Source organism: Coturnix japonica, chromosome 8, assembly GCF_054131305.1.
Source record: "Coturnix japonica strain WE chromosome 8, WE-NBRP24, whole genome shotgun sequence".
In the NCBI taxonomy this organism is placed as follows: Eukaryota; Metazoa; Chordata; class Aves; order Galliformes; family Phasianidae; genus Coturnix; species Coturnix japonica.
Window position 1 is genome coordinate 21,110,722 of NC_140670.1, and position 24,616 is coordinate 21,135,337.

Sequence of the window (24,616 nt, forward strand, 5' to 3'; positions counted from 1 at the left end):
GACTCCTGCCAAGGTCTTGATGAGGAAAGTGGAACAACCTCATTTCTTTGGGTCAGTCAGTGATAGCCTTCAGGGATTTTGCTTATGCTGCACCTTAGAAAGTAAAGGGGAAAACTGTGCCTTGTTCCTTTGCTGTGTTTGCAGGGTGCATTCAGTCTCTGGTTTTGTCTGTAGTCTGTGGAATGAAGCAGATGCTTTGTGGCTTTCAGGAAGCTTCCACTGCTTCCCTTGTCAGGCCAAGGGGATTCATGCATCTTCTTATGTCTCTGTCTTTCTCAGCATGGTTATTCATATCACACAAATGTGAGAGTGAGGCAGCATTTTCTCTGCAATGGGAGAAGCAGGAGCTTTTCTCTCCTCGGTGCCCACCCACAGATGGGATGACGATGGTTAAAGGATGACTTCCAGGGCTGATCTCAAGGGAAAGAGTCTGTTATTTCTGACATCTGGTTACACTCCTTAGGGATCTCCAGACATGGAGCCTGTACTAGCACTCTGCTACGCTTACCAGGCTTATTTTTCTAACGAGTGACCTACATTTCTCTTTTCCTATGGTATAAGCTCATTACCTATTATCTCACCATGGCAACAGAGAACAGATTATTCTTTTTCTCTTTTCCAAGAGCTTTTTATGTGCTTGCCAGCTTCCTCTTTCCCTTTCTTATCCTCCACCAGTTCCGATTCTGCGACCTCGTTTCCCTCAGCCTCTCTGGGCAGGTTGTTTCCCAGCCCTTGCTTTCCCTTGGCCTCCTGTTAATGGCTTTATTTCCTTAGTGGGGCGGAACCCAGGCAGGGATGCCGTAATTCCAGCTGAGGTTTTATCAGCACTGCTGGCCCACAGGATTTCTTCCACTATCTCAAACTGTACCCCAGCACGTGTATTATTAACTCCTGTTCTCTCTCCCCAGCCCATGTCTGCATTGCTGTGGTCTAACCCTTGCCCCAGAGCCCATCCTCACACATAACAGGAGAAGCTGCCCCTGCACCCATTAACACAATCAGGGCATCACTCAGGGAGAAGTTGCTTTTAATGTTGACATCCCTGTTGCGTTTAGCTTCTACAAAACTACAGACCGGTCGGTGCTGACCCGGAGGCTCGGCACAAGCCTGCCTCGCGCAGAGGATGGTCAATGCGGTGCGGAGCAGCCGGTCATGGGGGTGAGCTGTGCTCCCGCACCGGGCTGCGGCGATGTTGGCGTGCGCTGCGTCTGTGCATGGCACTGGGCACGGCACAGACGTGTACTGGGGCCCTGAGCTGTGGGTGGCACCCCCCAAATAGCATTGTCTCCTTATGGCGGAGAGCACGTGTGTGCAGTGCCCAGCAGGGCGGGGCTCCAGGCCTCACAGGATGGGGATGCGCAATGATGCTGAGGGTGTTGTGGCTTGGGCTGCCCCTCCCTGTGCTGCCCGCAGGGAACACTTCTCCCCCTTTCCTTTCTCCACCTCTTCCTTGAGACCAGGTACTACCAGGGAGCAGCTGGGCCGGGGCCCTCAGGCTCCAGCAAGCTGCTCCGTGCCACTAGATGCTTCAGTCCCTGCAGTGTGTCCTTTGGCCTGGGGATGGGGCTCTGCAGTCCTGCAGGGAGGGGCGGCACGAGCGGGCGAGCAGAGTGAGTGCAGACCTGCTGCTGCTGGACACGGGCCTTGTGGCAGGAGACCACCATGCTGCAGACCTGGAAGATGTGCACAGCCCAGTGCAGGAGGACAGAGTAAAAAGTGTGAGTAGGGACCTTGTTTTCTCCTCTCTCTCTGCCCTCACCACCCTATGAGTGCCTGGGCGCTGTTGTTGCAGCCTTGGACCCTGATGCAGCCCTCTGCTATGTGTATGCCTGCTCCGGGCTGCCCTTGCCTATTGCTGTTAAGCACAGGGTGGGTCTTTCTGCACCCTCTATCATTTGACTTTGCTGTTTGAACAGCACAAAACTTGATTTTGCAATGTGAAAACCAACCTCCTGTTTGTTTAGGGGAGCAAAGTGCAGGTTCCTACCTGGGGTCCACGTGGGCCTCCAGCACCGTGCTCTGGCCACGCTGCTGCTCAGGTGATCAGCGGGGTGAGATTGGAGCTCTCTTCTGGCATCTGCTCACCTTCTGGCGACTGCTGCTGTCTGTGCTCACCTGCAGCAGCAGCACCAAGTTGCTGCTGGGTCTGGGGTACTTGGGCTGGAGCAAGCCCTGCATGCTTTGGGCAGAAGGGTGCAGAGCACCTTACTCAGTCACTCACTCAGTGATCTCAGCAGCCTCTTGCCCAAAGTCTCCTCGGAGCTGCTGGGAGAGGAGCCGCTCCCGACCTCCCTTCCTGGGGACTCTGCCTCCAGCCCAGGGCCGCAGCACTCCCTGTCTGCAAGAGCCCAGCCTGCCTGCAGTGCCCTGGGGCAGCCCGAGCCCTCTCTGCCCCTGAGCTCTGCCCCCAGCCAGACTCACCCTGCCGCTCACCACCATCCTGCTGCTCAGCCAGCTCCTCCTGGATGAAGGGGATGGCCTCCATGCGCAGACACACAGAGTCACTGGGGCTGCGCTGACCCTCAGACCGGCTGTTCCTCTCTATCAGGAGAGTGGTGGTATCTTCCTTGGGTGTCTGCGGGGTGCCCCGAGCCGTTGAAGCCTTGGTTGAGTCCCTGTCAAAGGCTTCCACGTCAGGGGACTGGGGCGAGCTGTCCATGCGGCTGGCCACCAGCGCATTCTGGTACTGCTGTCGGGTCACCTGGGCACAAAGAGTGACACTCACGCGGTTCTGTGGGCAGCAGGATGCTCCAAGAGACGCAGGGGCAGCACAGCCCACACAGCCATACCTTGACAAATTGGACATCACAAAGGATGTGCACAGAGTAGTCGGGAATGTAGATGTTGTTGCTGCTGCTGTAGAGCTGCGTGGTGCTGCCCCCATAGTCATTGTGCTCCCGGTTTGGGGACTCGGAGCGGTTGAGCCCACTGCACCGCGAGGGGGATCGGTTCACTGGGGACAGGTGGGGAAGCAAAGAGAGAGGGAAAAGAAGGGAGATGACATCATGCATAGACAGGTATCCTTGTTGCATCCAGCACCCTCCTCCTGCTTTCCCTGTGCCACCCCATACAGGGTGCAGTGCTTCCAGGGCCACATGTACCTGCTGCAGTGTATCCCACAAGGCAAGCAGGGCAGCACATTGACTGATGGCCTCTGATATACAGCGTGATGGATTTTGTCTGGTCACTGATTTATTAGGGAACAAAGGCAGCTTGTTCCTTGCACAGGTGACATCAACATATTGCTGACTTTGCTGCTAAAATGTCCTCCCGTTACCCAGTTCCCAGAAAGCAAGCTCAGCAGGGCAGCATGCACGTGGAGCTGCGGCTAACCGCGGTCAGCAGCAGCAAGCAGACAGGAAACATAAGCACCACATGCAGGAAATTAAATTTATGGGAAGAGCAAAAAAAAAAGCAGCTCAATCCATTTATGGCTCCTGTTTCTCCCCAATCCCTCCTTTATGGGCAGAGGCAGGTGAGGCGCCTGCAGGGCTGCCCCTGCCCAAAGCTGGGTGCCATTACCTGGAGAGCCAGCCAGGGAGTCCCCTCTGCTGAAGGCGAAGGTACGGGACACTGAGACAGGCACTGCAGGGAGAGGTGTGGGAGGGAAGGGAGGGGACATGTAAGGAGGGCACATACCAGAAAGAAAAATGAAGATGTAATCATGCACCACGCTGGGCCCCAACCTCCCTGCTCCTCCCCCAGTGACTCTTCTCTGTGTCATCTCTGGACGAAAACCTAATGCAAATAAACATCTGAGCACAGGCAGCAGTGCTGAGTACTGACAGAGAGGTTTCATCTCATTGGGAGCAAAAGTCCGGGTGATACCAGCAGAACTCTGCCTGGCCTGCTTTGCCCCACTCCGGGCTGCACACCTGCCCTGGCCACCAACACCAATAAGGGAGGATCTGATAAGACAGCTGTATAACCGGAGTTAATGAATAACCAGCTGTTAAATGCCTAAGTGTTGGCATTCGCATCAGCATGTCATTTCTCCACTGAGCTCTGGAGCAGAGCTGGAGCTGCTCTCAGTGGGGAGCACACCCACTGCCCCTGCAGTGCCATGAGAGGTGCCCCTAAACACCTACACAGGAAGGAGGATCCCGCCAGGCTGCCCACTTTCCTCACATCGTTATCTGCAATGACAACAAAAATGCATGAGCTGCACAGGAAGGGTGCTGTGTGCATCTCACCCTTGTCCCACAGTAAGCAGGGCAGGAGGGCCCGCAGAGCCCTTACCCGAGGAGACGATAGCCATGATGGCAGGGACGCCATAGTAAGTGAATGCCCCGTTCTCAAAGCGCAGCCCTTCCTTGCCAACCTCCACCTCCACTTTTCCCTGGAAGGAGGAGGGAAACCCACTCAGAAAGGCCACCCTGTGCCACCCTGTGTAAACCCATGTCAACGTGTGCCACCCCGCACCCCTCTGCCCCACACCTGCAGGATGAGCACAAAGTAGTCGACGGGGCGGTTGCGCTGGTAGAGGTAATGCTCTGCCGCCTTCTTGTTCTTGCGGTCATACTTCAGCTCCTGGATGACATTGGGGTGCTTGAGGAGCCGCAGGAGGATCTTCTCAGAGAGGTACGGGGACTTGAAGGGCTCCACCTCTATGGGGAGGCAAGACGGGGGTGCTCAGTGGGGCTGGGGGATAATGTGGGGTGCTGGGAGCCCACCTCCCCACAACACTTGAATCTCCCTGCACACTGAGCCGAACTCAAGGCCATCATATGCCATTTCTCCCCCAGTCTAAAGGTACCTGTAGCCATGAAGCGATGCGTTGCCAGCAGGAGCTGCGGGGAGATCTTCACCTTCATCTCACTGTCTGACAGCCTGAAGATGGAGAAGTCCTGAGGCTTACGGCCCCGGTGGGGCACACGCTCCTTTTTCCGGTTGTCGGCTGTGGGCACAGAGCAGAGGTTAACCACAGAAGCACACCTGGCTCATGTCGCGGCAGGGCTGGGGCAGCAGAGGGGTGGACAAACCATGCTGGGCAGCACCTGGGAGGCAAAGCATGCTGCTGCCTTCAGAACAAGGCTGGGGCTGGTCTGCCTCCAGCACTAAGGGTTCCTTAACATTGGACCAATGTCTCTCTATCATCCTTGTCTGGGGAAGGACGGCAGTTTGCTTTGTCCCTTTCCTACCCACACCTCTGCCTGTCTGTGGGCTCCCACCCTGGCTCCTGCAACCGCAGTAGCTGCTCCAGGACACTAACTGTACAGATCCGTCTCATCCAGGATCTCGGATTTGATGATCTCCTCAATGACATCCTCCAGGGTGACAATGCCCATCACCTCGTAGAACGGGTCTCCTTCCCCTTCATTGTTCACCCGCTGCACGATGGCCAGGTGGGACTTCCCTGTGGAGGGAGAGCAGACAGTGAGATCTCCACCCAAACAGAGGCATCCCAGCACTGTGGGTCAGTGGGACAGGGCTGGTGGGACAGGGACAAGGCCACAACCAAAGGTCAGAGCAGTTCCATTGCCTGAACCAGCTGCTCCCTGCACCAGCCACACCCTGCATGTCCATGGCCTCACTGGCATGAGGCATCTGATTTTAATGCAGAAATGCATTAGTCTGTTTTAATGCAGAAAGTTTGTTTGCAGCTTTCAGCTTATCTCTTGAAGAACTCTTGAGTGAACAGTCTTGGCTTGGACCCTGAACACTTGGCAAGCCATCAGCTTGCACCAGAACATCTCCAAACCCTGCCTTGATGGCACCACATTACCTTTCATAGGTTGGGACCAGAACTTTCCTTCAGCTGAAGTGATGGTGACCCCTGCAGAGCAGTCCCTGTGGTTCCTAATCACAGTGTCACCCCCAGGGAGCTGGTGGCCGTACTGACACACTCTCAGCTTTCCTTCATTTGGCACTCTTTGAGCATCACTACCAGTGTTCACATGTCCAGCTCTCTGTAAGCTGTTTTGACTTGCTCAGCTTCTCCTTTACTGTCTGTTCTGATATCTGCTCCTCAGCAGCTCGCCTAGAACCCAGCCTCCAAGCCCTCCTGTACAACCTTTGGGTTTCCAGCTCTGACCCACCAACAGCACTGCTCTGCTGACTTCTTGCAGCTCCTGAATGGGTTCTGAACCTCTTGTTTTGATGGAAACTCTAAAAACATCCTTCACCAGCACCACATCCACCAGCTTCCTTCCTGCTTGTTCTCCATCTCCCTGTGGTCTCCCCTTGCAGCACCCTGTGCCTGCAGCTTGCAGATCCTAACCTTACCACAGGCACTGCAGGATCCTGAGGGAAGCTGAAAACACCCTTTTTTCCCCCAAAACCAGCAGCAGTGGTGGGACAGGGATGGGCAGCCTGGAGCTGTCCTCGTGGGGAACAGGCGACCTTCCAATAACCCTGCCCTGGATCTGGGACAAGCAAATGATGTTTTTCAGACAGAGATCAGTGTTATACATTGCTCACATTAAAGCTTGGGCATTTTCCACTGGATAAATTCCCTCCTCCTCATACCAAGCTTTTATTGCAAGATTTCAGAGAGCAGCTCGCCGCCTCCCACGCCTACAGAATTAGAAACGAGAACATCGCATCGCAGCAAGTAGCAATGTTGTTCTTCCCAGAAAGCTGGAGATGCACTTTAGAAACCCAAATCAATAGCCTGGAGGTGCCGAACTTTCAGTCTGTTCCTTGGGCCAGGTTATTTCCCCCATTGTGCACAGTGGTTCATGCACACTGTGTGTTCTGTGGGTAGTAAAGCAATGCGGCTTGTGACTTGCAAAGCAAAAAGAAGCCGAGTTGGCTGCAGCACAGCAGCAACAGCTACGTTTCATCTCAGCAAAGTCCAACTTTTGAAAGCAGTTCCTTTGCCAAACCCCACTTCCAAGCGCTGGGGCCATCTGCTCTCCTACGAGCCCTCTGGTGAGAGCAGAGGAGAGAGAAGTTATTTCTTTTGGCCCAGAGCTCATTGTTAATGACATTTACATGCAACCCAAAACCACCAGGCCCTTACAAAAAGCTTAGGTGCTACTTAGAGGCAGTCAGAGAGTAATGGAGGCCATTCTTCTTTTGGCCAAACACCTCCACCGACACTGTAATTTACTCTACACAGAAACAGGACTCCAGCCCCACGCTTACACGGCAGCTAATCAGATCGCTTAGAGAGAACCCAGCACCATTAGGCTGGGAGGGCCTGACCACACTGGGGCAGAGCCAGCAGCACTGTCAGACCACTCAGGAGTTTCACAGAAAATAAACACTTCGAGCTATGCTATAAACCCCCAGGTTTAGCTCTGCAGACTGACATGCAGGTGAGCAGCACAGCAGGTACCCAGCAGTGCACTGGGCTCAGCCATCACTCCCCCACAGCTGCACCCAGCTTTTCCTTTGGATCTGGTTTGCCACCTGAGGGAGATGATCTCGTTTTCAAAGTGCTGCTCTTGGAGCAGACCCTAAAATTTGGCAGCGAGGTGCCCTGCCTGTGGCTTGCGTGTGCAGTTACATGTGGGAGCTGCTGTGCTCACCCAGAGGATGGCTGGTGGGTCTGGGAGCAGGTATGAGGGCTGGAGATGGGCAAAGTGGAAGCTGTGTCTGAGGCAGGGTGATATAGGGACAGTGCTGGGGGTGGCAGCTCTTCTCCAGCATCATCCTGCAGGTCTGCTTCAGTGGGAGTGCAATCAGGAGAGATAAATCACTCAAACAAAACAAGAAGCTTAATCTAAAACAGCTTTAGGAGCTGCAAAGCTGATTCCAAAAGCTGTGCTATTGTAACCACTGCTTGAATGCTCCAGTGTATGAGTTATGAGGGCTAACAGCTCCACCACAGCTGTCATGGGTGGATTTTATGAAGGTATCACTGATGCCACAGTGAAACACTTGAGAATCAAAGCCCTGGTTTGGCACCTGCTGGGGAAAATGGGCAACTAACTTCATGTGTGCAAAGGGCTGCTCTGTACAGGAAGCCCATAGGTGACTGGGTGCCTGCTCAGCATGGACACGACTGTAGTGAATTCTTTATGAGCTACGCAAAATCTGCTCTTTTCAGTCAACAGCTTTGCTAAGAATTTCATGCCCTAAAAATGCCGAATTACACAGCTAAAACTTATGGAAGGAGACAATACCTGAGCAGAAATCCGAAGCTTTGTGCCCAGTTTTAGGGGCCTTGATTTCTGCTGGTAATAGATTCACTCCAAAGTGTCCTGCCTGATGGGGGAACATGGTCTGAGCACGTGGAAATGCCTTTGCTTGCGGGAGAGAAAGTGCTGTTGGCTGCAAATATAGCCCAGGATCCTTCCTTATTGTTTTCTATGTAGGTGCTCTGCCAGAGGAATGCTGAAGATGCCTTAGCGTTTTCTCTTGTTCCATGAGAACAGCACTGAGCAGGTAATTTACTTTTGTGCACCAGGGTGATGTGTGGGCAACTGGATCTGTGAGGAATCAGGGCAGTGAAAAGGAGAAAACCACAAAACCTTACCTAGCCCAGGTCTTCCTTGGGGATGGGGACTCCATCTACATCCTTCTGTCTCTACTGGAGCACAAAAGCCTCTTGTACTTTGCTCTGGTGCTTACCCTAATCCTAGGAAGAACTTGGGGAAAGATGGGAGCATGAGCTTTTTGGAGCAGCTGATGTATTACGGTTGGCAAAACAGATGAGAAGGCAAGAGGGAGATCAGAGCAGACACAATCTCATCTTCCATCATCTGTACATTGGCCTGCTGGGTATGCTGCTGCCTGCAAATGGTAAATTCATAACCTAAATATTTCCAAAGGGGCAATGCAGAATGTTTTTTGGAGGTGCCCTTGTTGTGGGCCACTTTATTCCTTCCCATGAGGCCAGGAGGGAGGTGGCAGCTGGGTGGCTCAGTGTTGGAGCAGCGAGCAGCACAGCACTCACACAGTGTGAGGCTCAGAACAGCAATCTGGGGAGAAATGAGCGTTGCAGGCGGAGCTGCAGCATGATTCACTGACAGCAGCTTTTGTGTAGCAGCACTTCGCCCACAGGCAGCTCAGAGCCCGTGGATGGGAGGGTTCCTGTAGGCTCTGTGCTCACACAGCTGGAATATGGGCACTGTCCCAGCAGGATGCCTTATAACTGTGGGTTCAGGAGGAGGGCTGCAAGAAAAGCAGCTGAAATAGCACAGATCCCAGCACATGTAACAATCTTTCCCAGCTCTGTTCGATTCGCAGACATCTAATAGAGGCTGTGGTGTATTTATAAAAGCAAAGACAGACCCCGGGGTAGAACTGTTCGTTGTTCAGCAGGAAGCTCACTGCTGGAGGATTTACTTTTAGCAGCTTTTAAAAGGCAACAAACCATCAGAGAATAATTGGAGTTGCACCTCAGCCTCCGGCCTATAGAGAGATGATGGCATGAGCAAATTTCCACTGCTCCTATGCCAGAGGAAGGTGACCTGCTGAAAGGTGCCACTTCTGCACATTAGAACTCCCCCCAGGAAATGTGCCAGCAAAATCCATAAATGACTTTTAATAGGGAGAGACTGTGACTTCCCCAAAGCTGCCTACAGAGCAGGGAGGTGCAGTTGAAGGAAGGGCTCCCCATGGCTTCAGGGCTGCTGGCACTGCTGTGGCTACCTGCTGGGGATGGGGGGGGAGCAGGCTGTACTGACCACAGCATTGCATGCTGCCTGTATGCACACAGCTCTCCTCCTGGCTCTGTACTCTTAGTGGGACCTTAATCTGCCCCTCTATATTGCTTTGCTTTGCTAAACTCGGTGCGGCAACCTGCTGCTGATGGTCTGCGTAGGTAGGATTGCACAGTGAGGGAGAAGGAATGTGTCAGGTAAACAGGGATAATGCAGCGTGAGAGCAGCAAGCCAGAGGGGAGAGAAAAGGGACAGAGCTGAGGGAGGTGTGAGAGAGAGTCGCAAAGCACGGAGTTTAATCATATGCTGACATTTTCAGTAGGAACGAATGTTTGTGTACTATGGCAAGGAGTTCAGGCAGGAAAACTGAGTGATGCTTTTGCATTATGCAAAACCCGACATTATAGGTGTCGGGAATGTGGCAGAACATTAATCACTGCTGAAACACAGATCTGGAAGTAAATATTGCTATCCAGGAAGGGAAGGCAGAAAACCTGGTGGGTATTTTGTATAAGCATGGCAGTAATCGAGAGAAACCAGGGACAGAATAACTGTTAATCATGGGAGAAGGAAAAGAAAGTTAGGAAGGAGAGGTCACTGTGGAAGTTTGATGGGGATGGAAGCACTTGTCATTAGTGGAGACCTTAATTCCCTGGAAAGAGGCTGGATCCTATCAGCAGGAGCAGTTGCTGTCCTGCAGGCACCTGGGATGTGTGAAGTGCTGAATGCCCTCATTAGCAGCTCACTGAGACAATCAGCCCCTCTCTAATTAGCAGAGGTGTCACAGAAGACCTGGAAGTGGAAAGCAACCTTGATTGGATCCAACAAGATACTTTGCCATAACTCAAATTGACACAGAAAATGAGACAGTGATGAAGTTTCTTAATACCAAATAAGAAATCTTTATTTTAGAAATTAGGTAGTTGAGTGAACTGGGCTGGAGGCAGCTGGGATCCAACACGTATGGCAGCGCAGGAGCTGGAGCCTTCAAAACTGAGAGAAAAAGGGTAAGGAGGGGCTCAAGTCTGGGCTGGGGGCAACCATCTATAGACATGAGGTACTGGGGGTGAATGAAGGGCTGGAAATAGGGGAAAGATGCGTTAGAAGAGACTGGCAACACCACGGGTTAAGAACATGGTTGGGGGGAAGAGCTGGAACTACTACAGACCGAGCTGGGTTAGGTTGTAAGACCAAAAGCAGGAGTTCTCTGCCACGTGGTTAGAAAACACAAGGAGAGATGAGGGAGGAGTAGAGAGAAGATTGAGGGACAGCTCTACAAAGGAGCTGCAGCAAAATGCTCCAGAAGACCATGATGGCAAACAGATGTGGGGGAGGAAGAGCCTGAAGCAAAATGCCAGTAGTTTAAAGGAGCACAGCAGCAGAAAGTAAGGAGCCTTCACTGGAGATGGGGACAAGGATGGTGAGAGCTGGTGGCAAGGTGTGTGAGTGCACTTGTCACTTGAGGGAATGACACACAGAAAACACCTTCAAGGAACAGGGCAAGGAAAGGGCAGGGCAATCACAGGACCATTCCTATGGGTCTATTGATCCATAGGGTACCAGGCTGTCGACCAATCTGGAAAAAGAAGTAGCTGAATGCATCAAAATAAATCAGATAAAGTGCAGGGAGGTTGATGGGGGGAGACTGTGCTGCTCCCCTGACATCCCAGGGAACAGCTGACACTGGGCAAGGCAGAGGTGGTGAGATCTCAAGTGAACTTTGTAACATACATGCAGGAAACGAATGTGCAGAACAAACTTCAAGGCATACGGTGCTTGGTGCTGTGCAGAGCTCCTCATCTTGTGTCCCCTGGAGGTTGTGGGCATGCAAGGATGACCTGCATGTCCCCATGTGCCCTCCTGGTATGCACAAAACTGATCTGCCACTGCCCCCCAGCTCTGAGAACCAGCCGGGGATGACTCAGAGAGGCTTTCTCTGCTGGGGGTGGAGCAGATTGGCCCTTCTCACATGATCATCTCTGCTTGTGGGCAGCTGGGAGCTGTGTTACATAACGCAGGATGGCACTGCTGCAGCCATTTCTTACAGGCTCACTCATGGCAGTGTGACGTACTGAGCAACACACAGCAAAACACTCACGGTTCCCAGCGGGACAAAAACCACATGCTGTGTGTATTCTCAAGGTAGAGTTAATGAAACACAGCACAGCCTTGCTGGGGCTGCTGGCAGCTGCATTACGAATACTGCCACAGCTGTATAGAAAGCAGAGCTCTTTCTAGGGGTTTAAGCTGTTTTCCTTCCTTTAAACCACATGCTCAGAACCACTCTCTAGATCCACTTCTCCCTGCTAAGCTGAAAACACCAGAACTGAGTACTGAGATGTCTTCTGCCTCACGTTCCCCTGTGCCACCACCCTGAGACCCTGTGGGATGCCTCACCTAGAGCACAGCAGCCTCCAGTGCCAAAGGCTCTCATGACCTCAATAGCACCATAGACACGGCCACACTGCAGGCCTCAGTCTCCCTGGAGCAGTCTTACCAGTGGACCCCAAGCGCATGCAGGGCCCGACTCCCCCCATACCCTTGGTACCTGCCGGGTCCTGTTGGGAGGTGAAACTGGGTGGGCAGAGCAGGGACTGTAGGGGACACAGGGGGAGCCCAGGGGTGGCAGCCCCGCAGCCTCACCCTTCTTGAACTCCTCGAGCAGCGTGTCGAGGCGCGTGTCATTGAAGACACAGTGCAGCGGGCGGCGGTAGAAGCGGGTGACGGTCTGCAGCGGGGTGCAGTCATCGGGGTCAACAAAGGCCAGGTCCTTGACAAAGAGCAGGTCGACGATGTTGTCGCGCCGGTCGCCCTCATAGACAGGGATGCGTGTGTAGCCAGAGCGAAGGATCTCGGAGACGGTGGCAAAATCCAGCACGGCATCGGCACGCAGCATGAAGCAGTCAGCCAGCGGCGTCAGCACGTCCTCCACCACCTTGGTGCGCAGCTCCAGCGCTCCCTGCACCATGGCCAGCTCCTCCCGTACCAGGTCGCCGTGGGGCCCGGCGGCACGCAGCGTCTCCAGCAGCCGCTCACGCGTGGAGAAGACGCTGAGCTCCTGCCGGAGCGCCCAGTCCAGCAGCCGGCTGAGCGGGTAGCACAGCGGGAAGGCGGCCAGCATCAGCAGCCGCGTGAGGCACAGCGTGCGCGACGCGATGGCCAGCCCGTGCCGCGAGCACACCGAGTAGGGCAGCACCTCGCCGCCCAGGAACACGGCGGCGGCGCACAGCAGCACCGGCAGCCACGGCGCTCCGCGCGGCCCTCCGCCGGCCGCCGGCCCTCCGCCGGGCAGAGACGCGCACAGCCAGCCGGCCAGCGCCGCGTTGGCCCCCGCCTGGCCCAGCAGCAGCGTGCACAGCAGGTAGGTGCCCCCGCCGCCGCGCACCGCCTGCACCCGCCGCGCCTGCTCCCGCTCGGCGGCCGAGCCGCTGTTGCGCAGGACGCGGAGCTCCAGCGGGTCCAGCGAGAGCAGCGAGAGCCGCAGCCCGCTGAACAGCGCCGACAGCCCCAGCAGCAGCATCGCGCCCAGCGCCCGCAGCCAGCCCGCCTCGGGCAGCGGCAGCAGCCAGGCGCCCAGCGCGGGGGAGGCCGGCCGCACCCGCAGCAGGAAGCCGCCCGCCGCGCCGTGGTGCGCCCACGTCCGCCCGTCCCACGCGCACAGCGAGAAGAGCCGCCCGCCCGGCGCCGCCGCCGCTTCGCCCTTGCGCGGCTCCCGCACCCGCACCTCGGCCAGCGCCGAGCCCGCAGCGCCGCCCGAGCGCAGCGGCCCCACCACCTCCACGTCCGAGGCCCAGGCGCTGCGCTCCCGGCACCGCTCCGCCGGGCCCCGCGCCGCCTTCCCCCCGCTCGCCGCCGCCGCCGCCGCTTCCTCGATGAAGACCAAGCGCGGCTCCCTCTCGCCCGCCGGCCCGCGGCTGCCGTTGCCCTCGGGCTGCGGCTGGAAGTAGAGGCGCAGCAGGAAGCGGCTGCCCTCGGCCGCCTGCACCGCGCCGCCCTCCAGGGACACCCGGCCCGGCGCCGTGTCCTCGGGCCGCAGCCCCAGCAGCCAGGCGGCCCCGGCCGGCGGCCGCGGGGACAGCGAGAAGAAGAGCAGCAGCACCGCGCCCCGGCTCCGGCCCCAGCCGCCGCCGCCGCCGCCGCGTCCCGGACCCGCCGCCGCCATACCGGCACCGCAGCGCCCGCACCGCACCGGGACTGCAGCGGGGAGCCGGCGCGGCGCGGCGGAGAGCGGAACGGAGCGGAGCGGCGGCACACGTGGGTCGGGGGGCGGGCAGCCGCCGCGCCACGTGCGGTCGGAGCCGGCCTGCGGGAGGGGCGGGGGGCAGCGCTGCCGGGGGGACACGCGTGGGGTGCGGGGTTCGGCTGTGGGGTGCCACGGGAACGTCCGCCCCCGCTTCCATCCGTCTGCATCCCCTGGCTAAGGAACGAAGCGCCCTGTAGCGAAGATTTATTCGTATTTCTGTATGTATTTATTTTACTTTACTTTTCTCTCTAAGTTGATGGGTTCTCCGGCATTTCAGTGGCTGTGTGCTCGCTCCATCCGTCAGGCAGGTACCGCAGCACGTTCCTGCCCGCAGTCTCCTTGTCCTCCGCGCTCCTCGGCCGCTGATCCCGGTTTGTGCTGAGGCCGCGGCGTGCGGGAGGAGCCACCAGGTGGCAACCTCTGTCCGTGCTGCTGCTGCGGGCTTTGGTGGCTTTTCCACCCTGCGCTCAGAAGCAGGAGCAGCCGCAGCTTGTTAGCTTGCTGCCTACCAGCAATGCTCAGTGCACGCTGGCAGAGGCGCCCCGTGCATTGGAGGGGCAGCTTCCCGCTTTGTTGGACGCACAGCAGCAGCTGCTTCAGGATCCCACCTTGTGCACTGACATGGACCGAAGTAAGCAGAGTTCTGGGACTGGGCAGTGAGCTGCAGCGCTGTGTGTGACATAGGGAGCAACGTGAAGATGGGATTGGGAAGCCTCGGTGACAATAGCTCTGTAAAAAAGACGTGGTCAGAGGGTATAAATATGCAGAGGAGGAGGAGTGCTCAGTTTGGGATGAGCTGCCCTGGTTCTGCAGCCCCAACAACCATCTGTTGCGCTGAGCTCCATCTAGCTCAGGCCGTAGCTGTGCTCTCACCAGATGTTAACTTACATGAGCTGCGTGTAAAAGTGAACTGGTGCGAGAGCTGTGGCCCGATGTGCTTTCAGTAGGGTCTGACCTGCAGAAGTGATGACGTGCTAGCCGGCCTCTCGCTGTGGGGATGCGCTCCAGAAGTCGCAGGTGTGTGGCTGGAGCTTGGTCAGTGAATCAGGATAGGAAATATCTTCCAAAGCTCCAAATAAGACAAAACAAACTGAGCTTTAGCACCTGCTCAACTGATTGAGCCTTTGGCAAAGTGTGATATGAATTTCCAGGGCTCTCACTGAGGTTGCATCTTGCTTTCGGCGCTGGTCCTCCAGAACAGGGTGAGGAGCTGCTGTGGGATGGCCGTGGGGATGGAATCATTAGCAATTCCAGGTCATGATGGGAAACAGAAGGAGTGAAGAAAAGCTGGATTTTGATCTATTTCTTTATTTATTTTCCTCCAGAAAGTGGGAATGAAGCTGTGAGTGCAGAGCTGGCTGCTCATGGAATATCCGCAGCGTGATTGGCACTAATGCTCTGCAGCCAGTGGGAGAAGATACGTTACCCAAGTAAGTGAAATGAGCACTGAGAAGTGGGATATATGATAACTTCTGAAGCAGAAGGAACAAGACCTCGGGCAACAGAGCTCCAAACAGTGCGCTGTCTTTTTTCCATTTCTGAGCCTGTGGTGCTCAATTAACCCCTTTTCTCTGTGCTACGTTCTCTATCCCGCGGGCTCGCACAGCTTTACCCACCCTTCTGGCTGCTGATGTGTTAAACGCTTGGTTTGCAATCATCAGTTTTCTCCTGCAATGATACCCAAAGCTCTGCTCTGTTTTGATTTAAAGTGATTTTGAGTCTTTAGGTTAACAGTTAAGGACGGTCCCCTCCAAGAGAATCTAACTTGAGGAAGCCATGAAATTTAATTCATTTCTGCAACTTAAATATATAATCAGTGACATATGGGAATACTAAATACGGGGGGAAATGTCATTGCTTAAGTAAAATTTCTGCGTTCAGTCAAAACCCAGCAGTTGTAACATCAAACTGTAGTTTCCATTGTACAGGAAATAAAGCATCATTTTTTCAAAGCAAATAGACATGCAATTGCATGCCTGTTATGTTGCTTATATAGCTTTATGCTTAATTTTCTCCACGTTGCTGTTAGTAAAGGGCCAGCAGAAGGGAAACTGGAGGGAGATGGAACAACACAACACACTGAGCCTGCTGGAAAGGAAAGTGCACAGGAGATGGCTGTGCTGGGAACACAGGCTCTTTCCTGCTGTTGTCTCTGTGCCTGGGTCAGGGGCACTGCGCTCCATGGGACCTTCCCCAGAGGGAGCTTTGCAGCCTATGGTTACATGAAAGATTCTGATTTTTTTCTGCCTCCCTCACCCCAGCAGTGTCCATGAGAGCCTTTTGGCTGCTGCTGCTTCCGCTGAGCTTCAGCTCCTCATTGGTCTCCACACACAGCCCCTTCCTCTCTTTCTGTAATTGCCTTGTTTGCTCCTCCAGCCTTGCACTTCATCCATCTTCCTATTTCCCCTCTCTGATCTACTCCTCATGGCCGCTTCCTTCAGTTTTGCTGCTGGAATGTGAAGCATCTCTCCAGAAAAATAGAAGGTCTCTGTGAACTTTTACCACCCCCCTGCATTCCCTCTCCTTCACCTCTATCATCTCCTCACAGATGGTGGGACAAGCACTCACATTCGTTCTCAGGCTTGTAACATTGGCGCGTTCCCTTCTCTTGCTTTTTTCACGTGATAATGTGAAATGAGGATAATTCTGCCCACTTCTCTTCTCGTTTGGGCTGGGTTTAGTCTGAGGAAAGTGTTTTTGAGGCTGTTGTGCTGCTTGGAGCGCTGCCGTTGGGTTTGTCCCTTGACTACGACTAATTGTGGCCACATTTGCTTCTACTCAAGGTAGGAAAGACAAAAGTTGAATCAGACGCAGCCATCGATTAGCACAGCTCTTGGGTCTGAAGGGCACCCTTTGCCAAAAGGCAACAGTACACACTGAGATATTCCCTGCCATTATCTGCTTTATCTGCTTTATTTCTTCCCCCTCTTGCTGAAGAGGCGCTGGGCAAAGGGGGTTTCTGTCTGCTGGGAGGGCACCTGCTCCCCCACTGCAGCTTTGTGAGAATGACCCATATCAGCTCTCAGGAGCCCCAGAGCACCTGTTGGGATGTGGGCACCTGGGAACAACTTGTTCTCTCCGGGGGCAGCCCTGCAGAGTATGGGCCCCCGGGTTAGTCAGACCACATGCTGAATCAGATGCATGAAGGGAAGGAAGAAGAAGAGTTTATTCTGCTGGAGTAGTGCTACCAAGCTGCTCATGGCACAAAGTTACAAAAAAGAGGAAGAATACATAATTTATCATCAGCTGCCTACAATCCAGCTTTCTTTCTCCTTTGTCTTGCTGTGTGTCTGCATGCAAAACAACAGCCTTCAATGGGACTCGTGCCTCCTTTTTGTTCCCGTTCTGCTTTTTTATAGCTCTCTTAGTTAGGTAGCTAATGAGGGTGGGTTAACCCTTGAAGAAAAGCCCAACACTGCCGTGCTATGGCCACGTTTGGAGGTACCGCTCTGTGCTTCTTCCACGCTGGCGATAATGAAGACTCAGAGTTGCCAGATGTGCTCTCCGGCCGGGCGGTTGTGGTGATGGATGCCCTGCTCTTTGCATGCAGGAAGGGGGAAGCTCTCCGTGGGTTTGCCTTCCGCACGCTGGTGTGGGGCTCCCCTCCAGCCAGGCTTCCTAGGGCAGACAGATGGTTTTGCTTGTTACGGAGCTTCACAGGACACCTCCATTAAAGAGCAATGCACAGATACCGCACTAAATCAAGCTGCTGTCTGTTCACTCAGGTGATACATCGGCATGGTAGGAAATGGTTTCAGCAGCGGGGTTCATGCTGTGCAACACCAACCTTTTGGCACTAGTAACCTCAGGAGGTTGCATTCCAGACATTAGGTCTCTTGTGGTGAAATAGATGGACGCTGAAGTGCAGAAGAAGCAGAAAAAAAACCCACCCCACCTTGATAAAAAGAATTGGCTGCGATGTTATGGGGTCTGATGGCCGCTTTTAGTGCCCTTGCTCCTCTCAGAAATCATTTGGGGAGAGCAGAAATCGTTTGGGGAGAACTCATAAGTCAGGCCATGGTGCAGGGCAGGAGTTTAAGAGTCTGAAAAGAAAACATTTTGGGCAAATTGTCTATGGATAACATTCTTTATTTTCACTAGCTGAGTTTTCTCCTTGCTGGCTTCTCTGAGAGCATCCATAACTCAGGTTTACTTGACAGCAATACAGAAACAGACGTGGTTGATATCTTGGGAATCAAAGACACGAAGATTTTTGTTCTTTAAAAAGGCTGTCTAGCTTGTTTTATCCTTCCTAGCCTAATGGAGGTTTGTTTGGTACAGCACATCCTTTGACCATAATAACTTTCATCCTTTATGAGCAGGCGTTTATTTTCTAGGGAACGCAAAACGTCCCTCCTGAGGTTTTCCCTGTTTTCCTCTGGGCTGACATATGCAGCTGGAGACCTCCGTTTAATTCACCTTCTAGACTTCATTTATCTCCTCATTCTTTGTTCTTTCCCTCTATCAGCCCTGCTGCATAGAGGTGGAACCTTTCCACAGCCGCTCGGATCGTTTACAACAGCCATTTCCACAGGCAGTAGCGAGGCAAAAATCGAAGTGAGTACCTCTGATAACAACGTTAGCTGCGGATTTCAGTGTTTGTGAGCTGCGACTGACTGAGGGGGGGGGGGGGGGCGAAAGGGAGGGACAGACATTTGCAGACACACACAACAAGACAGGCCCCTGCTCTGATCGGCTTGTAAATTAAAGTACATTGGCAGGAGCAAAAGGGATGATACGACGTGCTTTAAATAGTTTATTGGGAGCTGGAGGATTGCTGTTTATTTGGTGACGTTGGGAAAATATTTAATGCGCTTCACTTAAACCGAAACTCTTCATAGCAGTGCTTCTCCTCCCCCGATTTTCTTTCCCAACGACTGTTTTGGAGATTAAAACCAGCACGTTGAGAGTAGACGGAAAATAGAGAAACGTACTTCCACATCGACAGAACCGCGAGTAAATCTTCATAGATCTTTTTTTTTCTGAGCGAGCCAGGCTTTCTAAAGCAATTATGGTAACAGAAGAAAGGAGCGGCGCTTCGCACGGCGGGCCAGAGCCGCTGCTGTAAGCTGAGCTCCGAGCGCCGCTTCGCTCCCGGAGAGACACCGGCACTGGGGCCGCCCCGACGGACGGCTCCGCCCGCGCCCCGACGGCAGCGACGGCCCCGACGGGAGCGCTCCCCGAGCTGTGCGGCCGCGGGTGGGCTGTTCCCAGAGCCGGAGTCCGCCTTCAGAGCGGGGACGGGTTGCGGGGGGTGATTCGTGCTAACCACGTTTCTTCTCCGAAGTATCGTGTTTGTAACGGAGAAGGTTAAGTGGGGCAATTTGTTTCCTTTCTTGTCCTTCGCTACGTAACACATCAGGGTTTCGTTTTGAAATAGAAGCAGGGGGAGAGATGCAAACTTTCGGCCTGCAGTCACAGTGCTTGTCAGCCAACAAATGCCAGTGAAGCTCTGGATCTTTTGATCATACAGAAAACAAATAAGCAACTATAAATAATAATAAAAAAAAGACCAACAAAGAAGAAATCTCGCAAAACAAAATGATAATAATAAACCCGAACAAACAAAGGAGATGATACGGGAACTCGTGCCCCTCGTTCGGAGGTGACCCACAAACCAAGCTACTGCAGCTCCGTGGCCAGCGAATTGCTATTGCAAACTGCTGCTGAAGCGTTCTCAGCAGAACGCAACTTTCCAACCTTAAATTGCCCTCTTCCTGTGCCGGGATGCCAGGGCTTTGCACAGCTGAAATTGCACGGCCCTTTCCCCCGGATCCTCTTACTTCCACAGCGCTCCATCCCCGCTGCCTGGCGCCGGGCACCACGCGCTGCTCTTTGTCGCCGGGTGCAGCGACGTGATCCCCGGCCGGGTCCCCCCAAATCCCTTTTCGTGCACCTTCCTCTGAGCCCTCTCAGAGTCAGGGGTTGCCTCATTCTCTCTCTCCGCTACATCGTTCCCCACCGCCCGCTCGGCCCGGGTCGGCCCAGGCAGCCCTCGGTGTTGTCTCCTCACATCACTTCTCCCCGCAGTCCCTGCCGCCCCCGGCCCCGCACAGCTCTACCCGCAGGTGTGTGCCGTTCCCCCGCCACTGGGGCCGGGGCCGTGACCAGCAGATGGAGCTGCGGGCCCCGGCCCCGAGGCTACGGGCGCCGACGGCAGTGAGCCCGGCGGGCGCGGCACGGCCCAGCTCCGGCGCGGCCCCGTTCTGTCGCCGGGCGGATGGTGTCGGGACGGAGCGCTGCGGCGGCAGAGGGCCCAGGTAGGGCGCGTTACGGTGCTCGCCGGCGTGCGGAGCCCGGGGCCATCCCGGAAAGTGTCTGCCGGCGGGGCGGGATGCCCGCTTGGGACGGGCGCTCCCCGAGGTGCGAGCCCCCACGGATCACCTGCTCGATGCCACCAACGGCCGTCCCGGTCCTCCAGGCAGCGGTACCGGCGCGGTGACATCGCCGGTCCCATCGAACCGCGGCGTTTTTTGCGCCACCGATGCGGCCGTTTCCGCTCCGGGCGCGTCTTTCGTGACCACTGTCCGCCGCGGGTCGGACACCGGCGGGTCCCGAGGGCTACGGAGGAGGGCAGCTGCCGTCCCACCCCCCGCGGGCCGCTTCCCCTCTGTATCCGAGCGGTCCCCGTACACCGGCCAGGCCGATCCCGGGGTTCCGGCGACAGGACTCCACGCTCCCGCTGCGTCCATCGCGTTCCGCGCTCAGCCTCGGTTGCCGCAGCCCAGCACCGCAGTCCCGAAGCGGACCACCCCGCCGCCTTACCGCTCCTCGCTGCCGAGCTCCCCGGGGTGCCGGGCTCCGATCCGATTCGGCCCTTCCGGGAGCCGGGGCGAAGCGAAGCTCGGAGCCGGCGGGTCTCGGGAGGGCCCCGAGCCGAGGGGGTTAAACCAGGAGCCTCCCCTTACCTTCAAAAAGTTAAAAATGTCTGGAGCCTGCATCTCTTAAAGGGGCGGTGCTGGCTGCAAGGAGTCTTGGCACCGGCTGCGAGAAAGGCTGGTCAGGGGCGTGAGTTCCCCTCCACCAGCACCAAAACATTGCAAAAAAAGGCAGAGCGCCCCACACTTTAGATAAGGACAATTAGCCACCAGCGAGCCCCTGCAGACAGCGAGTTAATTAGGGGTTTCCTGCTCTCCGGCATGCCCTGTCCCAGCTCCTGCCCCCCCGGGCTCCTAGCGCTGATGGCACCTGGGCTGGCCCTCATGGCCACCTTCTCTCTGCCCTCCCAGGCCGGGGACAGGAGAGCGCTGCCGGTGGAGAAATCTCCAGGTGTGAAGGGAAGGACTCTCATTCTCCTTGATGTCAACACCAAGAGCCCTGTCAGGATAATCAGTGAGAATTTCCTCTCCCTGCAGCTGGACCCCTCCATCATTCATGATGGCTGGCTCGATTTCTTAAGGTAAGGCGGGAGCCCCCCCGGCGCCCTCCCCGTGCCGCCCACCCCGCCGGGCTCCGCGCTGCCCGCGGCGCTCGTTGAGGCGGAGGGAGCGAGGCCATGGTTTCCATTAAGATGCACATGTTTGCAATGGAGAAAGCATTTCGGAGACTTATCAGTTATGACTGCAAAAATGTCGTGCTCCCCTCCGCTCCAACAACAACAACAACAAGGAAAAAAAAAAAAAAAAAGGAAAAAAAAGAAAAAAATAAAAGAAGCTGCACAATATGGGGCCGAGGCAGCGCAGGGTGAAGAACCCTGCACCAGGAACCCGCAGCAACGGGAGTCGGCCAGCTCCTCCGAACCCCGCGTTCCCCGAGGGCAGAGCCGGGCTGCGCGTGGCTTTGGGTGCCCTGCTCAGCGGCCTGGAGGCACCGGGCCGGCCGGAGCGCACCGGTCCTGCCGGGTAAGTCGGGAAGGAAGAGCGAGTCCTCGCTCCGAGGGTCCCGGTCGGTGCCGTCTGTACCCCAGGGAGCCGGGACCCGGTGCCTCCGTTGCACTTGTCCGGGGGGCTCCGGGGGGGCAGAGCCGGGGTTCGCCGGCCTCCGGGCCCCGCTGCCAGCGGGCGGGGCGGCCCCGGTCCCGCTCCCGAGGTTGAACAGTAGAGCCCCGCAGCCGGGCGCTGCTGAGCGGTGCCCGCGCTGTACCGCGCTATGCTACGCGGTGCCGAACCGTGCCGTGCCGGGTGGGGCAGCCGGGCCGCGGTGAGAGCTCCGGATCCCCGCACCGCGCTCCCTTCCCCCTCTGCGACCTCCGGGCCCTCTCCGCACCGTCCCCGTCCCGTAGCTCTCATCCCGCTCTCCTCCCCGCAGCTCCCGGCGGCTGGTGACCCTGGCGCGGGGCCTGGCCCCCGCCTTCCTGCGCTTCGCGGGCAAGAGGACGGACTTTCTGCAGTTTCACAACGTGAAGAACCCGGCCAAGAGCCGCGGCGGGCCCGGCCCCGATTACTACCTCAAGAACTACGAGGACGGTGAGCGGGGCCGCGGTTCGGGCTGGGCCGGGGAGGGGGGGGCGTGGATGCGGGGGCTGCGGGCACCGCATGGTCCCGTTCCGCTGCTCGGGCTCCGCGGCACCGGGCGCGCCGTGCGCTCCGCCGGGCAACGCCGCAGCGGGCGGGGGGCTCCTCCTTCCCCTTCTCTCCCGTTGTCGGTGCGTCCAGTGGAGGAACAAAAGGCCCGTGCCCAGCAGCGGCTGCGGAGGGGACCGTCCTCCGGTATCGCCGGTCGCGCCCCGCTACTTTTGCACCGTTTCTGCAGAGATCTTCCCGGAACCTCCGGTGCTCCCCGGGAGCAATGCCTTTCCCTAAGGACCCCGGCGTCGTTTCCGCTTTTCTCCGTGCAGCTGCGGCCCTGGGGCTCCCCGCAGCCCGGCCCAGCTCGGTGCCCGTCGGTGCCCGGGGAGCCGCTCCCTGTGCGCAGCGCCGTGCCACCGGGCCCTGCCCGAAGTGACGGCGGCACCGCCTCGTCCCGGCTCTGCCCCGCTCCCTTCCTCCCCGCTCTGTGCCCTCCTCCCAACGGTTCCGCAGCTGCACGAGAGGTTTTCACCTTTCGCGGCCCTTAATTCACACAAAGAAACCTGGCAGACAAGTCAGGGCCAACGCTCCTATTTTGAGAAGCAGAATATCGTGTTCGAGTGCGAGAATTTATTGATTTTTCTGTTTGTTTGGGTTTTTTTCTCCTCAAAAAAAACCCTTTTTTCTTACTTACGACTTAACAAAAATTAGCAGAAGAAATTTCCGTAAGTGATTTTCGAGGGTCGATTAATGCCAGACAGATCCCAGCGGGCAGGTCAGTGAAGCAGAGGAAGTTTTGCAGAGATCCACTCTGCAGCCACAGCGCTGAATGGAAAAAGCAGACGTGTTTGCCAGTTTTCTGATGGCTTTCTGTTCCTCTACGTAGTGTTTGATCTCAGCGAGACCAGTGTCCCCCAGCCCCACACGCAGGCAGGTGGCTGATGTGTGTGCTCCATCTTTGTTGAAGCAACCCCCATCCCATCACTTGGGCTGCCTTTTTTTCCCTTCTTGTATCCGATATCTGGTGTAAGGTTTGCTGTGAGCTCTGCCTGCTGGGATGAATTTCATGCTGACCAAACCTGCAGCCATCTCAAATAGAAAAATGAAGTGTAGTGCGTAAAAGTGTGGACGAGATTCACACTAAACATCGGTAGGAATAAATTTCCCTGCTTCAGCTCAAAGGTCAATATTTCAACAGCCTGCAGGAGTGAACTTACACTTATTAAATGTCTTCACAACAGCTTTCATGTTAGGGAAGGACTGAAAGCTTTTGGGTTTTTTTGGTTGTTTTTTTTTTCTTCAGTTTTCCTCGTGGCAATAAAGTTGAAATGTAGCAGTCCTTCAAAATGAAGCTTCTCATAGAAGTTGTAACCACAGGTCTTAACTTTTCATCACTTAAATATGGAACAGAACCATTGCAAATGGGAGTGAGTGAGGGAGGGGACACATGTGGTGTGTATCAAGCATTAGTGTAAATCAGAAAGGTGTGGTAAAAAGGATTTCCTGCCTGGAAGCAAAGCTTTCTTATTTGTTCTCAAGATCTGTGTGCAAACTCCGAAGCTGGAGTTGTTGGTAGCTCCCATCTTTTTGCGCTTCACTCGGGGGATCCAGGTCTCCAGAATGAAATCCTGGTGCCACTGCAGCTTTCTTTCCCACTGCACTGGATCTGAGCAGCCATGTTCTCCTGTTGGAGCACTGCTCTGCTTTCTGTTCCCTCATCTACAGCCTATTTGGGACCCGTCTGGGTTCGGGGCGTGCACAAATGTGAGGAACTTTTGGGCTGAGCAGAAAGCATGGAAGAAGATGGCATGCAGTGCCTGAGCTTGGGGAAGGCAGCAAGCGTCCTCTTGTCCCCATTGCCCTGCCTGTTCCTGGGCTGACTGAGGCTGCTTTCCATATGTAATGCTCTTGTCCCCCCATCATCTATTTTCTGAAATTTCTCATCCAATCTAGATAAACAAACAAACAACAACAATAATAATTTAAAAGCCAGAAAATGGTTAAAAGAGAACTCTGTGAATATCTAAGTTTGACCTTCCTGATTTTAGTGATGTAACAAGTGACAGCTCCATTGTTTTCTGCTTTGAGTGTTTGCCTCTGTGCACATCCCATGTTTGCTGGTAGACAGCACAGAGGTGTATTGGTTCTGTTCATACAGGTACTGTGTCACTGTTGGTGTCTGTTTGGCAGGAGTTCATCACCTGACAGCAGATCTGCCCATCCCTGGATGAGGGACTTGTCTAAGAACTTTCCTATGGGAAAGGGGTTGGTTGAACTGCAGGGTGCTGAAGGCAGCACACCCATATGTATCCTCTGGCCTTTGCCAAGCGTTGCAAGGCCATCTAAGTGATCTGTCACATTAACCCCCGTGC

The 24,616-nt window shown here is 55.5% G+C and overlaps 2 protein-coding genes across 22 annotated transcripts in view; one reads left to right on the forward strand and one right to left on the reverse strand.

Moving 5' to 3' along the window:
- Positions 1–1,010: 1,010 nt before the first annotated feature.
- CNNM1 (cyclin and CBS domain divalent metal cation transport mediator 1) lies at positions 1,011–13,834 on the reverse strand. Of its 3 annotated transcripts, none has more exons than XR_014948699.1 (12): positions 12,198–13,833; positions 5,213–5,356; positions 4,757–4,897; positions 4,438–4,607; positions 4,240–4,339; positions 4,089–4,136; positions 3,523–3,585; positions 2,790–2,953; positions 2,422–2,701; positions 2,222–2,334; positions 1,988–2,115; positions 1,011–1,673 (listed from the first exon to the last, which is right to left on the reverse strand). XR_014948699.1 is itself a non-coding variant. In XM_085554586.1 (12 exons), exons 1-11 carry the CDS (start codon positions 13,714–13,716, stop codon positions 2,036–2,038), a joined length of 2,826 nt encoding a protein of 941 aa, XP_085410712.1. In that variant the 5' UTR covers positions 13,717–13,744; the 3' UTR covers positions 1,011–1,673; positions 1,988–2,035. The 3 variants fall into 3 exon arrangements, 2 of the variants coding, with proteins under 2 accessions (XP_085410712.1, XP_015722565.2); XM_085554586.1 differs by having other exon boundaries at positions 2,222–2,338; positions 12,198–13,744; XM_015867079.3 differs by lacking the exons at positions 1,011–1,673; positions 2,222–2,334 and having other exon boundaries at positions 2,047–2,179; positions 12,198–13,834.
- The window catches only part of HPSE2 (heparanase 2 (inactive)), an 84,805-nt gene continuing 72,965 nt past the window's right edge, over positions 12,777–24,616 (forward strand). For 8 of the 19 annotated variants that reach the window (XM_085554591.1, XM_032445575.2, XM_015867095.3 and 5 more), the window contains exons 1-3: positions 16,943–18,354; positions 21,027–21,196; positions 22,045–22,202. In XM_085554591.1, the coding sequence (XP_085410717.1) occupies positions 18,112–18,354; positions 21,027–21,196; positions 22,045–22,202 (571 nt within the window). In that variant the 5' untranslated portion in view covers positions 16,943–18,111. Of the gene's footprint in view, positions 12,916–13,895; positions 14,016–14,322; positions 14,429–14,710; positions 14,815–14,948; positions 15,000–15,122; positions 15,228–16,942; positions 18,355–20,800; positions 21,197–21,262; positions 21,639–21,755; positions 21,937–22,044; positions 22,203–24,616 lie in introns of those variants that run through there. The other 11 variants (XM_085554594.1, XM_085554595.1, XM_085554592.1 and 8 more) reach the window with 10 other exon arrangements.